Source organism: Chiloscyllium plagiosum, unplaced genomic scaffold (genome assembly GCF_037043375.1).
Source record: "Chiloscyllium plagiosum isolate Xiang-an unplaced genomic scaffold, Cpla_swu_hap1 HiC_scaffold_25, whole genome shotgun sequence".
Lineage (NCBI taxonomy): Eukaryota > Metazoa > Chordata > Chondrichthyes > Orectolobiformes > Hemiscylliidae > Chiloscyllium > Chiloscyllium plagiosum.
The window spans coordinates 2,187,767-2,203,092 of record NW_028270163.1 but is presented as its reverse complement, the minus strand read 5'-3'; the positions used below and the strand labels follow the sequence as shown (position 1 = coordinate 2,203,092).

Here is a 15,326-nt window from a genome sequence, read left to right as displayed (position 1 = left end):
TATGGAGCTATGAGGGAGGAGCTGGCCAAAGTTCAATGGTGAAATACCCTAGCAGGGATGACAATGGCAAGTATTTTTGGGTATAATGCAGAAAATATAGGATCAGTTCATTCCAAAAAGGAAGAAAGATCCTAAGGGGAGGCAGGGGTGGCCATGGCTGATGAGGGAAGTTAAGGACCATATAAAGACAAAAGGGAAAAAGTATAACATAGCAAAGATGAGTGGGAAATCGGAGGACTGGGAAGCTTTTAATAAACAACAGAGGATAACTAAAAAGGAAATATGCAAAGAAAAAGTAAAGTACGATGGTAAACTGGCCAAAAATATAAAGGAGGATAGTAAAGGCTTTTTTAGGTCTGTGAAAAGCAAAAAAAGGTTAAGACTAAAATTGGGCCCTTGAAGACAGAAACGGGTGAATTTATTACGGGGAACAAAGAAATGGCAGAAGAGTTGAATTGGTACTTTAGATCTGTCTCCACTGGGGAAAACACAAGCAATCTCCCACATGTAATAGTGGTTGAAGGACCTGAACTGAAGGGAATTTATATTAGGCAGGAAATAGTGTTGGAGAGGCTGTTAGGTCTGAAGGCTGATAAGTCCCCGGGACCTGATGGTCTGCATCCCAGGGTACTGAATGAGGTGGCTCTAGAAATCGTGGATACATTGGTGATCATTTTTCAATGTTCTATAGATTCAGAATCAGTTCCTGCAGATTGGAGGGTGGCTAATGTTGACCCACTTTTTAAGAAAGGAGGGAGAGAGAAAACAGAGAATTATAGACCGGTTAGATTGACTTCAGTGGTGGGAAAAGTGCTGGAGTCAATTATAAAGGACGAAATTACGACACATCTGGATAGCAGTAACAGGATAGGTCAGAGTCAGCATGGATTTATGAAGGGGAAATCATGCTTGATTAATCTTCTGGAGTTTTTTGAGGATGTAACTCTGAAGATGGACAAGGGAGATCCAGTGGATGTAGTACACCTAGACTTTCAGAAAGCCTTTGATAAAGGAGGTTAGTGAGCAAAATCAGGGCACATGGTATTAGGAGCAAAATACTGACATGGATTGAAAACTGGTTGGCTGACAGAAAACAAAGAGTAGTGATAAACGGCTCCCTTTTGGAATGGCAGGCGGTGACCAGTGGTGTGCCGCAGGGATCAGTGCTGGGACTGCAGCTTTTTACAATATACATTAATGATTTGGATGATGGTATTAAAAGTAATATTAGCAAATTTGCTGATGACACAAAGCTGGGTGGCAGGGTGAAATGTGAGGAGGATGTTAGGAGAATATAGGGTGACCTGGACAGGCTAGGTGAGTGGACGGATGCATGGCAGATGCAGTTTAATGTGGATAAATGTGTGGTTATCCACTTTGGTGGCAAGAACAGGAAGGCAGATTACTACCTAAATGGAGTCAAGTTAGGTAGTACAACGAGATCTAGGTGTTCTTGTACATCAATCAATGAAAGCAAGCATGCAGGTACAGCAGGCAGTGAAGAGAGCTAATAGCATGCTGGCCTTCATAACAAGAGGAATTGAATATAGAAGCAAAGAGGTCCTTCTGCAGCTGTACAGGGCCCTGGTGAGACTGCACCTGGAATATTGAGTGCAGATTTGGTCTCCAAATTTGAGGAAAGACATTCTGGCTATTGAGGGAGTGCAGCATAGGTTCACGAGGTCAATTCCCGGAATGGCGGGACTATCTTATGCTGAAAGATTGGTGCGACTGGGCTTGTATACGCTTGAGTTTAGAAGGCTGAGAGGGGATCTGATTGAGACGTATAAGATTATTAAAGGATTGGACACTCTGGAAGCAGGAAGCTTGTTTCCGCTGATGGGTGACTCCCAAACCAGAGGACACAGTTTAAAAATAAGGGATAGGCCACTTAGAACAGAGTTGAGAAGAAACTTCTTCACCCAGAGAGTGGTGGGTGTATGGAATGCTCTGCCCCAGAAGGCTGTGGAGGCCAAGTCTCTGGATACTTTCAAGAAAGAGTTGGATAGAGCTCTTAAGGATAGTGGTATCAAGGGTTATGGGGATAAGGCAGGAACAGGATACTGACTGAGTATGATTAGCCATGATCATAATGAATGGTGCTGCTGGCTCAAAGAGCAGAATGGCCTACTCCTGCACCTATTGCCTATTGTCCCTGAAGCTGTGAGGCAGCAGTGCTAACCACTGAGCTACTGTGCTACCCCTACCTTACAAATTTAACTTGGTATTTTTTTCTCCTCTTGTCCAGTCTCTTCCCACTTCCATCTGCGATACTTCTCACATTTTATATCAGTTTCAAAATTTCCAGTTTGCAGGCACCAGCTACCTCCTCTTCACCATGGACGTGTAATCCCTTTATATGTCCATCCTCCATCAGGATGGTCACAGTTCTCTCTGCTTCTTCCTGGAAAGAAGATCTAATCCATACCATCCACCATCACCTTCCTCCACCTGGCTGAGCTTGTCCTCACTTTGAGCAATTTCTCCTTTAACCTCTCTCACTTTCTACAGATCAAAGATATGGTCATGAGTAGCTACATGGGTTCCATTTATACCTGTCACTTTGTGGGATTTGTGGAGTATACGTTGTTCCAATCCTAATCGGGTTCCTCCTCCCAACTCATATCAATGACATCATTGATGCTGCATCCCTCTTTCATTTGGAATTGGAAAAATTTATCAGTTCCACTATTAATTTCTATCATGCTCTCAACCTCACCTGGTCCATCTCTGACTCCTCCACTGGAATGCTCTGGTCCACTCTTTCTCACTCCTTGCTGCAGTGTTTTAGCAAGAATCAGCACAAGCTGGAAGAACAGCATTTCATTTTCTGCTTAGGGATCCTGCAGCCTTCAGGACCTAATCCTGAATTCAATAATCTTAGAACCTGAACATCTGGTTCCATTGTCTTTTACCTTCCCCCACATCCAAGGCCGTGTCATGACATAAGCTGCTTTCAGCATTGCTAACCCATTTTCACCAAGACATGGTCCCCATTATCAGCTTTTTTCCTTCCCATGCTTACTATGAACTATCACATTGTCCACCTAACTTTCTCTCTCTCTGGGCTCCACCTGCACTTATCTGCTTACGTCTTTCCCACTTCAACCCTTGTCTTCAATAGCTATAATAAGTGCTGAAGGACGATTACTGGACTCTGTTAACTCTGTTTTCTCTCCATAGATCCTGCCAGACCTGCTGCGTTTATCCAGCAGTTTCTGTTTCTGTTTTAATAATCTTTGGGTCTTTCCTGATGAAGATCTTATGCTCGAAACATCGACTCTCTTGCTCCTTGGATGCTGCCTGACTGGCTGTACTTTTCCAGCACCACCCTTTTTGACATCTGCAATCCTCACTTTTTCCTAATCTTTTGGATCTAGTCAGGGAAGCATATACACAATAAATAGTAGGTCCCGAGGCACTACTGGGGCAGACAGGGACTTTCACGTGCAACTCCACAGATCCCTGAAGGTGTCAGCACAGGTAGAGGTGAAGAAGGCATATGAGATACTTGCCTTCAGTAGCCAAACATAGAATATAGGAGCAAAGGTTTATTACAACTTTATAAATTATTGGTTCAGCACAGATAGAAATTTGTGTGCAGCTCTGGTTTCCTCTATCGCAAGGGCATGATTGCACTGAAGGGTGTGTGGAAGAGATTCACCAGCATGTTGCTTGGGATAAAAATTCTTAGTTATGAGGAGAGACTGGAAAGACTGAGTTTGTTTTTCCTGCAGCAGAGGAGACTGAGAGGAGATCAGATTCTGGTATGCAAAATTATGAGAGGCGTAGACAGAGTAGATTGTGAGAATCTTTTCCTCAAGACAGACATGTCTAAGACCAGAATGCACAAGTTTAAGGTGAGGAGTAAGTAATTTAGAGGAGATCTGGGGAAAAGATTGTTCACCCACAGAGTGGTAGAAATTATGGAACATGCTGCCTGAGAGAGTGGTGGAGGCAGGAACTCTTGCAATATTTGAGAAGCATCTGGACAAACATTTAAAGTACCAGAGCATGGTAAGCGATTTTTCTGACCTGATAGACACCATTGCTGAACGAGGTGATTATCGACATACCTAACAGGTCTCGCATCTTGCGTCGCTCCTCCTTTGAAATGCGTGTACAGCTGTCAGAGTAAGTGTCTCGAATGATCTGAGGAGATATCGAATAGCTGTTAGTTGCAGGTATCCTCCAAACATGATAAATGATGCACACGTGCACAAACATTATCAGGATAATACTTGTTCCAGTGCAAACACCTTCAAGTAAGTAGAGGAAAAAAAATTCTTCAAAGGCTCTCAATTTGCCATTTAAATGTTAGGATCTTTAAATTTATTCTTCTGACATTCCCATATATTGTGAATTTCCTTGCTGCCCATTTTTGAATTAGTAGTAGAATTGGGATGCATTTCAGAGGTTGGGGTTTACGTTACATGAAGGGAAAGAGATTAGTGAAGACAAATGTAGGTTCCCAATGGACAGAAACAGGGGAATGTAAATATAATAGGGGACAAAAAAATGGCGGTTGACTGAGTGTTGGTGAGTTACAGCAGTGCATATCATTGAAGATGCACGTGCTACCACTCTGTGTATGCGTATGAGGGAATGCATTTTGGCTGGGATGCTGGTAAAACAGGATATTTTGTCCTGGATGGTATAAAGCTTCTTGAATGTTGTTGGATTGCAATAGGTCAAACAGTGTATTTCACCATATTCATGACTGTGTCCTGTAAATGGTAGTTGGCTTTGGGAAGTGAGGAGGTGAATTACATGCTGCAAAATTCCTAGCAAATCATCTGCCATAGTAACCATTGCATTTAAATGGCTCGTCCAGTTCAGTTTCTGATTATTGGTAAACCCCAAGATATTGATAATGAAGGACTTAAGGATGGTAATGCCATTGAATGTCAAGGGGTGGTGGTGGTTAATTACCTCTTGCTGGAGATAGGCATTGCCTAATCTTTGTGTAGTGCAAATGTTACTTGTCACTTTTTAGCCCAAGATATTATCCAGCCTTACTGCATTTGGATATGGATTGCTTCAGTGTCTGAGGAGTTGCAAATGGTGCTGAACATTGTGTGAACATCTGCACTTCTGACGTTATGTTGGAGGGAAGGTCATTTATGAAGCAGCTAAAGATGGTGGGCATGGGACACAAAATTTCTGAATGGCATTTAGGTATTGGCCGAAATACTGACCTAGCAAGCGATAACATTACCCATAAATAAATTATTAAAATTACTAATATAGGTTTTAATTTAGATTAGATTACTTACTGTGTGGAAACAGGCCCTTCGGCCCAACAAGTCCACACCGACCCTCCGAAGAGCAACCCACCCAGACCCATTCCCCCACATTTACCCCTTCACCTAACACTACAGGCAATTTAGCCTCGCCAATTCACCTAACCTGCACATTTTTGGACTGTGGGAGGAAACCGGAGCACCCGGAGGAAACCCACGCAGACACCGGGAGAATGTGCAAACTCCACGCAGACAGTTGCCTGAGGCGGGAATTGAACCCAGGTCTCTGGCACTGTGAGGCAGCAGTGCTAAATAATAAATAATAATGATCTAGATTATAATACTCCTTGTAATATGAGCAGTGTGACTGATATAAAACGAGAACAGTTCGCATTAAAACCTGTAACAAATTAAAACATTCCACCTAAAATTTGACACCGAGCTACCAAAGAGAGGCAGGAAACTGAAAGCTTGTTCAAAGAGGCAGAATTTAAGACAGATGGGGAGAGAGGTAGAGAGTTTGAGAGAGTAAATTGTAGAGCGAAAGGCAATGATGGGATGAAAAAAATCTGCAATTGTCCTAAAGACCAGAATTGGAGGAGTGTGGAAATCTGACTGGGTTTTGGAGCTGCACGATGATAGGGACAGATATATGGAGGCAAACAGATTATCTATGTACTGATCAAAAAGTTTGCAATAGGCAATATTAATATTACAGATTGTGAATCGGACAGCATATGGGCATGTACTGTCTCTTACGATACACAATACTGCAGTCTTCTGCACTACACAATTTGCATAGTTAATTCCCTTTTTTACTCTTGTCCTTGTCAATCTGTGCAAAAGGTAAAATGCTTCAGTTACTATGCTCCTACCTGTTCACACATCAGGTTGAGAATGTATTCAGTGTTAAACTTCTCCCTTGGGTAAAACAACTGCAACAGTAAGATGAACGTTAGTAATATAAAATGTCAGAGAGATACAAAATCTGTTCAGTTTTAAACATAGCATCCCAACAGTGTGGAAGCAGTCCATTCAACCCATCAAGTTCACACTGACCCTCTGAAGAGCATCCCACCCACCCCTGTAACCCTGCTTTTCCCATTGCTAACCCATCTAGCCTCCACATCCCTGGATACTATGGATGATTTAGCATGGACAATCTACCTAATGTGCATACTTTTGGACTGTGGAAGGAAACTGGAGTACCGAGAGGAAATCCACAGAGACACGGGAGAATGTGCAAACTCCATAAAATACAGAATAATTCTAAACGAATGTCATTATCTATTATTAAGGTCAGTCCTGTCACTGACTGTCTTCATATTACCAGACCCTCAACATCTGCTGAAAATATTCCTAGGTTCTGTTACTGATTCATATGGAAAGCACAAACTAACAGTGACTAAAGACAAGTGACACTGAACTGGACAAGTAATATAATACAGTAGTAGGAGGGTTCTGTGTGCAGTCGTAGCGTTGGTACCTTTGAGGCAGGAGCCCAAGTTCAAGTCTCATCTGCTGCCTGTGCATTTCTGCACAGGTTAATTAGGAAATATCTGAAGCAACCACAGAAAATTAGTTTAGATATGTCGCTAGTGAAAATCCCTGTGACCTGTAACTTTGTTTCTTACCAGTTTCATTGGTTATTGGCAATCTTCACTTTACCGTGGCGCCGTGGGTTGCTGCTTCATAGTGTCAAGGAATCAGGTTTGATTCCAGACCGGGCGACTGTCTGTGTGGAATTTGCACATTCTCCCTGTGTCTGCATGGCTTTCCTCTGGGTGCTCCAGTTTCCTCCCACAATCCAAAGATGTGCAGGTTAGGCAAATTGGCCATGCTAAAATTGTCCATAGTATTCAGGGATGTGTGGGTTAGGTGCATTAGTCAGGGATAAATCTAGAATAATAGGGAAGGGGAATGAGTCTGAGTGGGTTACTCTTCAGAGGGTCGGTGTGGGCTTATTGGGCCAAATGGCCTGTTTCCACACTGTAGGGATTCTGTGACTTACTTCCTGCATCTCTTTTAACTGATTACTAATTATCTTTTTGAATCTGTTACTGATTTCCAACAGTATCTGTGTATCACTGTTACTGATTCCCGACAGTACTTGTGTAACTCTTCTACTGATTCTCAAAGGTATTGGTGTACCTCTATCACTAATTACTGATGGTACATATGTAACTCTTATTTATTCTCAACAGTATCTGTTTATCTCTAAAACTGATTACCGACAGTACCTGTGTATCTCTCTGACTGATGCCCGGCAGCATCTGCATAATCTGTGTTTCTCTATTACTGATCCTGACAGAACCTGTGTATCTCTGTTAGTGATTCCCAACAGTACCTACATAACTCTGTCACAGATTGCTGGCAGTACCTGTGTATCTCTGTAACTGATTCCTAACATTACATATGTATGTCTGTCACTGATTCCGGACAGTATCTATCTCCGCCACTCATTCCCAACAGTACGTGTTGCTTCATCTTTGTACTGATTTCCAACATTACCTATATATTAGCGATTTTTGAGAAGATTTGTAGCTTAGATTAATGATAAGTATGTAAGTTTGCTCACTGAGCTTGAAGGTTTGTTTTCAGACGTTTCATCACCATACTGGGTAACACCATCAGTGAGAGTCTCCGGTGAAGCGCTGGTGGTTTGTGTCATCTCTCTGTTTATAGGTCTTGGTTTCTTAAGGTGTGTGATGTCATTTTCGGGTTTTTTGTTTGACTGGGACAACACACATATCCAAGACAGGTGAGAAAAAGACACGCACAAGAATTGTTAGAGGCATGGCATTCTAGCCAGAACTCTATCAATAAACACATCGATTTAGATTCTACTTACTTTCCCTTGAAAAAACATAGCAGCGCTTCACCGGAGACTCTCACTGATGGTGTCACCAGTATGGTGATGAAATGTCTGAAAACAAACCTTCAAGCTCAGTGAGCTAACTTATATACTTATTACCTATATATTTCTGTTACTAATCCCCAACAGTACCTATATATCTCCATTACTGAAACCCGACAGTATCTGGGTATCTCTATTACTGATTCCGGACAGTACCTGTGTAACTCTGACACTGATTCCCAACTTCATCTGTGTATCTCTGCTCCCGATCCCCCTCAGTATCTGTGTATCCTTGTCACTGATCCCCAACAGTATTTTTGTATCTCTGTCATTGATTCCTGACAGTACCTATTTATCATCATTTTACTGATTCTCAACAGTACCTATGTATCTTTGTTACTGATTCCCAACAGTATCTATATGTCTCTGTTACTGATTCCTGACAGTACCTGTGCAACTCTGTTACTGATTACTGACGATCCTATACCTTTGTTATTCATTCCTATCATTGTTGTTCAGTTCTGTACCTCTTTGCGAAGATAGAGCTTCCAAGGAATATTAACATATGAGAAATAAACACTGGCTGTCCTCCTGTACAGATGTGTTTTGATATTGTCATCTTGTAAGAACACTGCCAAGATAAAAAGATAAAACATTCATTTCAAGACACCTTTCATGCTCTGCTGATGTCCAAACTGTTTAACTTACTGACTATGTATGAAAATACAGCAGGCAATTGATGCACCATAAAATCACAAGAACAACAATAAAGCACACAGCTTTTTAAAATATTTTCACACCATTAGTTGGGGATCAGCAAAGAATTCTGCTCTTCAAAAAAGTCATTTTCAATAGTGTTGCCTCAGTATTGCACTGAAATGCCAAATCACACGATGTAGTGAACAATGAGTTTAAACTCACAACCATTTGCCTCAGAATGAGAATGCTGCCCACTGACCCAAAGCTATTGAGTAAATATGAAAAAAGATTGAGAGAGAAGAGTATTAGTTACTCAGAGCAGCAGCTTCAGATTCAAGAAAAATAATATAGACGAAACCACAAAATGTAAGCAAGCAGACAGTCCTACCTCTACTGCGGAGATGGTACAACTCAAAAGGAATTTATGTTCTGTGGTTAACCTGACAAAATTATGCATTAGTTTGATTGGACAAGTTTTTTTTATATTTTGTGATGACAGCGTTAATGGCAAGTTCAGCATTTGCTTTCCAAGCTGAACTGACAAACAATAAATGTTGCCCTTGCCAGGGACATTCCCACCCAGTGAACCAATTACTCAGAAGTGGAGAGCTGCCTTCTTGAACTGCTGCAGTCCATATGTTGTAGCTACACCCACAAAGCTGTTAGGGATGGTCTTCCAGGATTTGACCCACTAAAAAGGAACAGTGATACAGTTCCAAGTCAGGATGGTGTATGACATGCAGATGGTGGTGTTCCTATGTGCCTTGTCCTTCTTGTTGGTAGAAAGTATGGCTTGTAGGTTTGAATGGTGCTGCTGAACTTGGACAGTTACTGCAGTGCATCTTTGCTACTGTCTGAAGAAAGCAAATGTCTCAACTATTTTATGCTTAAATGCCTGATACAAACTCATGCTAAAGATTGATGCGGGGGTATCATTTCATATGACCCGATCAGGTCCAGTAAACTGTATGATTCCCAAATTTGTAATATGTTGAATTTAATTAGCTAATAAAAATCTGAAATTGAAAGCCAGTCACTCAACCTATCACCAATTGTCATAAAAATCCATCTAGTTCATGGAAATTGTTTAGGAAAAGAAATCTGCCATCCTTACCTGGCCTAGTCTATATGTAACTCCAGATCCACAGCAATATGGTTGACTCTTAACTGCCCTTTGGGCAATAAATGCTGTTCAGACCAGAGACACCCATATCTCATCAGTGAATATATAAAAAGGATGATCTATCTCTGTCTCCTTTGAGGTCTGATTCAAGTCCAGCCACGGGCAACTGTCTGTGTGGAGTTTGCATGTTCTCCCCATCTCTGCATAGGTTTCCGCTGGGTGTTCCGGTTTCCTCCCATAGTCCAAAGATGTGCAAGTTAGGTGGATCGGCCATGCTAAATTGCTTATAGTTCCCAAGGATGCATATGTTAGGTTGATTAGCCATGGGAAATACAAGGTTACAGGGGTAGGTCGGGGATGAGTCTGGGTGGGTTGCTCTTTGGTGAGTTGGTGTGGACTTGCTGTGCTGAATGGCCTGTTTCCACACTGTAGAGATTCTATAAAAGGTCTCCAGCACTTGAATCACTATGAGACAGCAAAAAATGGTTGACAGCACTGGATACTGCAAAGGCTGTGGGCCTTGACAACATTCCAGCAATAATATTTGTGCTCTAGTAGTCATAGAGGTGTACAGCATGGAACTACACCCTTCAGTCCAACTTTTCCATACTGACCAGATATCCTAAAGTAATCTAGTCCCATTTGCTAGCATTTGGCCCATAATCCTCGAAACGCTTCCTATTCATATACCCCTCCGGATGCTTTTCAAATGTTGTAGTTATACCTGTCCACACTTCCATTTGTGCCCATCCTTTGCACGTAAAAGTTGCCCCTTAGATCCCTTTTAAATCCTTCCCCTCTAACTTAAACCTATGCCTTCTAGTTTCCGACTCCCTTACCTTGGGAAAAACACCTTGGCTATTCACCTCCACAGCCTTCATTATTTTATAAACTTTTGTAAAACCTCTCAGTCTCCGATGCTCCAGGGAAAATAGCACCATTCTATTCAACCCTCCTTATAGCTCAAACCCTCCAAACCCGGCAACATTTTCTTAAATATTTTCTGAACCCTTTCAAGTTTTACAATATTTTTCCTATAGCAGGGAGATCAGAATTGAACGCAGTATTCCAAACATGACCTAACCAATATCTGTATAGCCGCAACATGACCTCCTAATCCGATACTCAATGTACAGACCATTAAAGGCAAGCGTACCAAATGCCTTTTTCACTACTCTGTCTACCTGCTTGCCACACTCCGAGTCAAGCTGTTCCAATTTCAAAAAGCAGAACAAATCCAACCTGGCCAAGTAATGTACAATCAATGTCTTGTTCATCATCAGCACATGTTAATGGAAGGAGCTGTCAACAGTGCTATAAAGTAATACTTTCTCAGCAACAAGTTGCTCACTGATCCTCAGTTTGGGTTCTGCCAGTGCTGCTTAGCTCCCCACCTCATTACAGTCTTGGTCCAAACATGAACAAAAGAACATAATTCCAGAGGTGAGGTAAGTCACTGCCCTAACATTGAGGCAGCATTGGATAGTGTGGCATCCAGAAGCCTGGGCAAAATTGGAGTCAATAGGAATTAGTGAGAAGAAACTTTCTACTGTCTGTGATCACACCCAGTATGAAGGAAGATGCTGGTGGTTGTTAGACGTCTGTCATCTCTATTCCAGGACATCACTGCAGGCGTTCCTCAGAGTGCTGCCTTAGGCTCAGCCATCTTCAGTTGCTTCATAATTAACCTTCTCTCCATTAAAAGGTCAGAAGAGGGAAATGTGCTGATGTTTACACAATGCTAAGCATCATTCATGAAACCTCAGATAATGAAGATATCCGTGTCCACATGCAGCAAGACCTGGACAATATTCAGACTCAAACTGACAAATGATACTTCCACCATGAAGTTTCAGGTATTGAGCTTCTGCAGTAAGAAAAAAAAATCATCTCCCCATGATTTAAAGACTGCAAGAGCTGGTCAGGATTTGAGAATTCTGAAATGAATAACTCACCTCCTGAGTGTCCACCGTCTACAAACCACATCCTCAGCACAGAAAAAGGCCCTTCATCCCATCACATCCATGCCAGTCAAAAATAGCCATCTAACTATTCTAATCCAATTTTATTGCACTTGACTCAAAGCCTTGTATGCCTTGGCATCACAAGTATGTATATATAAATACTTCAGCAGTATGTTTGTAATTCTGTCCACTTGTTTGGATGGGATCAGCTGCAACAACACTCAAGAAGCTTGACAACATCCAGCACAAAGGAGCTTACTTGATCACACTCCATCAACCACATTTAACATTCATTCCCTCCAACACCGCCCCAATGTGACAAAAGTATTCATTATGCACAATATGTAGTGTTTCGCCAAACAAGGTTTATTCAACAGCACCTTACAAATCTATGAATTCTAGCACCTAAAGGGACAAGGGCAGGAGACACAAAGGGACCCCAGAATGTGCAAGTTCCCATTAAAGCCATATACCATCCTGACTTGGAAATATACTGCTGTTTCTTCAATGTCACTGGGTAAAAGTCCAACAGCTCCCTTCCTAACAAAACTATGGATGCATTTACACCACATGAACGGTAGCAGTCCAAGAAGACAGGTTACTACCACCTCTCCAGGAAACTTTCAGGTAGATGATAAATGCTAGCACATCCAAATCTCATGAAAGAATAACAGAATATGTGCTTGATCTTACCTTCCTCTCTCTTTTGTGGAACTGGGGAGAGCTGAAATTCACTGACAGATGTTGACGATGAAGAGGGACCAGGTGGAGGTGGTGGGGGAGGTGGTGGAAGTGGAAGCCCTGGTAGTGGTGAAGCATATATCTTTGTGAGCTGGTCCTCTATTGAACGCTGTGAAGATTGGGAATGACGCTGTGGTTTTGGTGCTGTTTTAGGTGGCACCTTTGCAGTTTGTGTTTCCTTTCCATTCTGCAACAGAAATAGTCAAGAGTTTAGAGAAAATACTGCTCTTCTTGATAACCTTTTAGTTGTATTTGCTTTCCTCAAAAACTCAACTACATTACAATATCAATAGATCAGTAAATCTTGAGCTCTGTGTCTAAAGTGGCTGACTCCTGTGATCTTCTCTTCAAGAAAGGGCATGCCCTGCCTCTGCTTGATGTCTCTAGATATATTGATCTGACTGTATAGGGAACTCCATTATAAACCTTTCTCAAGCCTGGAAAATATCCATTGACTGCTTCCCACTGTTTCCTATCACTCAGTCAATTTTGTATCCATGGTTGCTCCTGTCCCTTTTACACCCATGACCTATAACCATTTTTAGATATCTGCTGCGTGACACTGTATCAAACACCTTATGAAGGTCCATGCACACTGTAACCACAGCATTATTATTGTCCCTTTCTGTTCCCTCATCAAAAAATTTCAGAAAATTAGTTAAACATTCTCTTTGGAAATCCATGCTGACTATTCCTAATTAACCCACCATTTTTATGTGACTACTAATATTATTCTAAATAGTTGTTTCTCAAAGGTTCCCCACCACTGAGGTTAAACCTGTAACTGCAGGGCTTATGTTTCTTGAACAAGGCAGTTATGATTAAATTTCTCCAGTCTTCTGGCACCTCACTCAAGGAAGACTGCAATATTGTGGCCAGTGCCCCTGCAATTTTAACCCATACTTCTTTTAAAATCCTTGGCTACATCTAACCTGATCCCAGCGCCTTGCACCAATAGCCCATCCCAGATTTCTTCCTCATCAGTTTTAACTGTTCAAGTGATAGATTTTCTTCCTCTGTCACCATGGTCAGGGGAGCATCACCCTCTTTGGTAAAGACCATTTTTTTCTACTTTACACAACTATTATTTAGAGCTGGTTTACATCTCTATCACTCCTTTACCATCACTCTCTTTGTCTTTTGCTCTGGGCACCCTTACCATCTGTTCCACTCATTCCTCCTCTTCCTCTGTCAACAGCATAAAAAAAAACACACTTTCCAGCCCCTTGCAGTTCTGAAGAAGAGTCACATAAGACTGGAAATGTGATCTGTTTCCCTGTCCAGAGATGCTTCCAAACCTCTGAGTATCTCCAGCATTTTCTGTTTTTGTTTCAGATTTCCAGCATCTGCAGTGTTTAGCTTTTATTACAAATCCTTACAAATTCATTTCTCCCAATACACCCCTTTTAATTAAAAAGATTGCATGTCCTATTATTTGCAGTCACAAGTAACAGCGATTCTCTCAAGAACAAAAACTGTATGTTAATTCCAATCAGTCCCATTTTTGTCTGTCTCTGCACGGGCATTTCATCCATAATCTGAACCATTTAAATCTTTTAACAGCATTCATGTGAGTTGTGCTTGTCTACTTGTCTGAAATTTTCTCATTTCTGGAAGATGTTCCTCTCTGGTAGTGAGTGCATGATCAGAGCAAGATATGTATCTTTCAGGTTCAGTGTCTCTGCTGAGTTGCAGAGAGTCCAAGCCATTATTAATAGCTGTTTGCTTCAAGTGAAAATTGATTCGAGTTCTGTCCCAATATCACAGCACATTAGCAGTGAGCTTACATACAGGTTCACACTTTATGATAGATTAACCACGACTTTGCTAGATAGGTTTAGGCCCCATATCTCAGGACATATGTACTGGCCCTGCAGCGTGTTCAGAGGAGGGTCAAGAGAATGGTCCCAGGAATGAAAAGTTTAATAATATGAGGAACATTTGAGGACTCTGGGTCTATACCCGCTGGAGTTTAGAGGGATGAGGGGGGCTCTAATTGAAACATACAGAATACTGAATGGCCTGGACAGAGTGGATGTTGGCAAGATGTTTGCACTGGTAGGGGAGACTAGAACCCGAGGGCAGAGCCTTAGAATAAAAGGAAGACTTTTTAGAACTGAGATAAAGAGAAACTTCTTCAGCCAGAGAGTGGTGAATCTATGGAATTCATTGCCATAGAAGGTTGTGGAGACCAGGTCATTGAGTGTATTTAATACTGAGATTATATAGATTCTTGATAGTCAAGGAGAATCAAGGGTTATGGGGAGAAAGCGGGAGAATGGAGAGGAGAAACTTACCAGCCATGACTGAATGGCGGAGCAGACTCGATGGGCTGAATGGCCTAACTTCTGCTCCAATGTCTTATGGTCTTAAAGTTCATGAATACAACACATCATTGCACTGCTTTTTCTTCATTCTGTCATAGAGTCATACGGTCATACAGCAAGAAAACAGTCTCTCTAGTCCAACCAGTCCATGCTGACCATAATCTCAAACTAAACTACTCCCACCTGCCTGCGCTTGGCCTATATCCCTCCAAGCATTTCTTATTTGTGTATTTATTGAAACATCTTTTAAACATTGTAACTATACCCACATACACCACTTCCTCTGGAAGTTCATTCCACACACACGCCCTCTGTCTAAAAGAATTGCCCCCATGTTTTTTTTAAATCTTTCTCCTCTCACCTTAAAATACG

At 41.7% G+C, this 15,326-nt stretch overlaps 1 protein-coding gene across 1 annotated transcript in view; it reads right to left on the bottom strand.

Moving 5' to 3' along the window:
• The window catches only part of myo15b (myosin XVB), a 267,080-nt gene that overhangs the window by 97,507 nt on the left and 154,247 nt on the right, over positions 1-15,326 (bottom strand). The window contains exons 21-24 of the mRNA XM_088000375.1: positions 12,580-12,814; positions 8,628-8,731; positions 6,119-6,178; positions 4,077-4,152 (exon numbers count right to left, since the gene is read on the bottom strand). Of these exons, the coding sequence (XP_087856501.1) occupies positions 4,077-4,152; positions 6,119-6,178; positions 8,628-8,731; positions 12,580-12,814 (475 nt within the window). The remainder of the gene's footprint in view (positions 1-4,076; positions 4,153-6,118; positions 6,179-8,627; positions 8,732-12,579; positions 12,815-15,326) is intronic.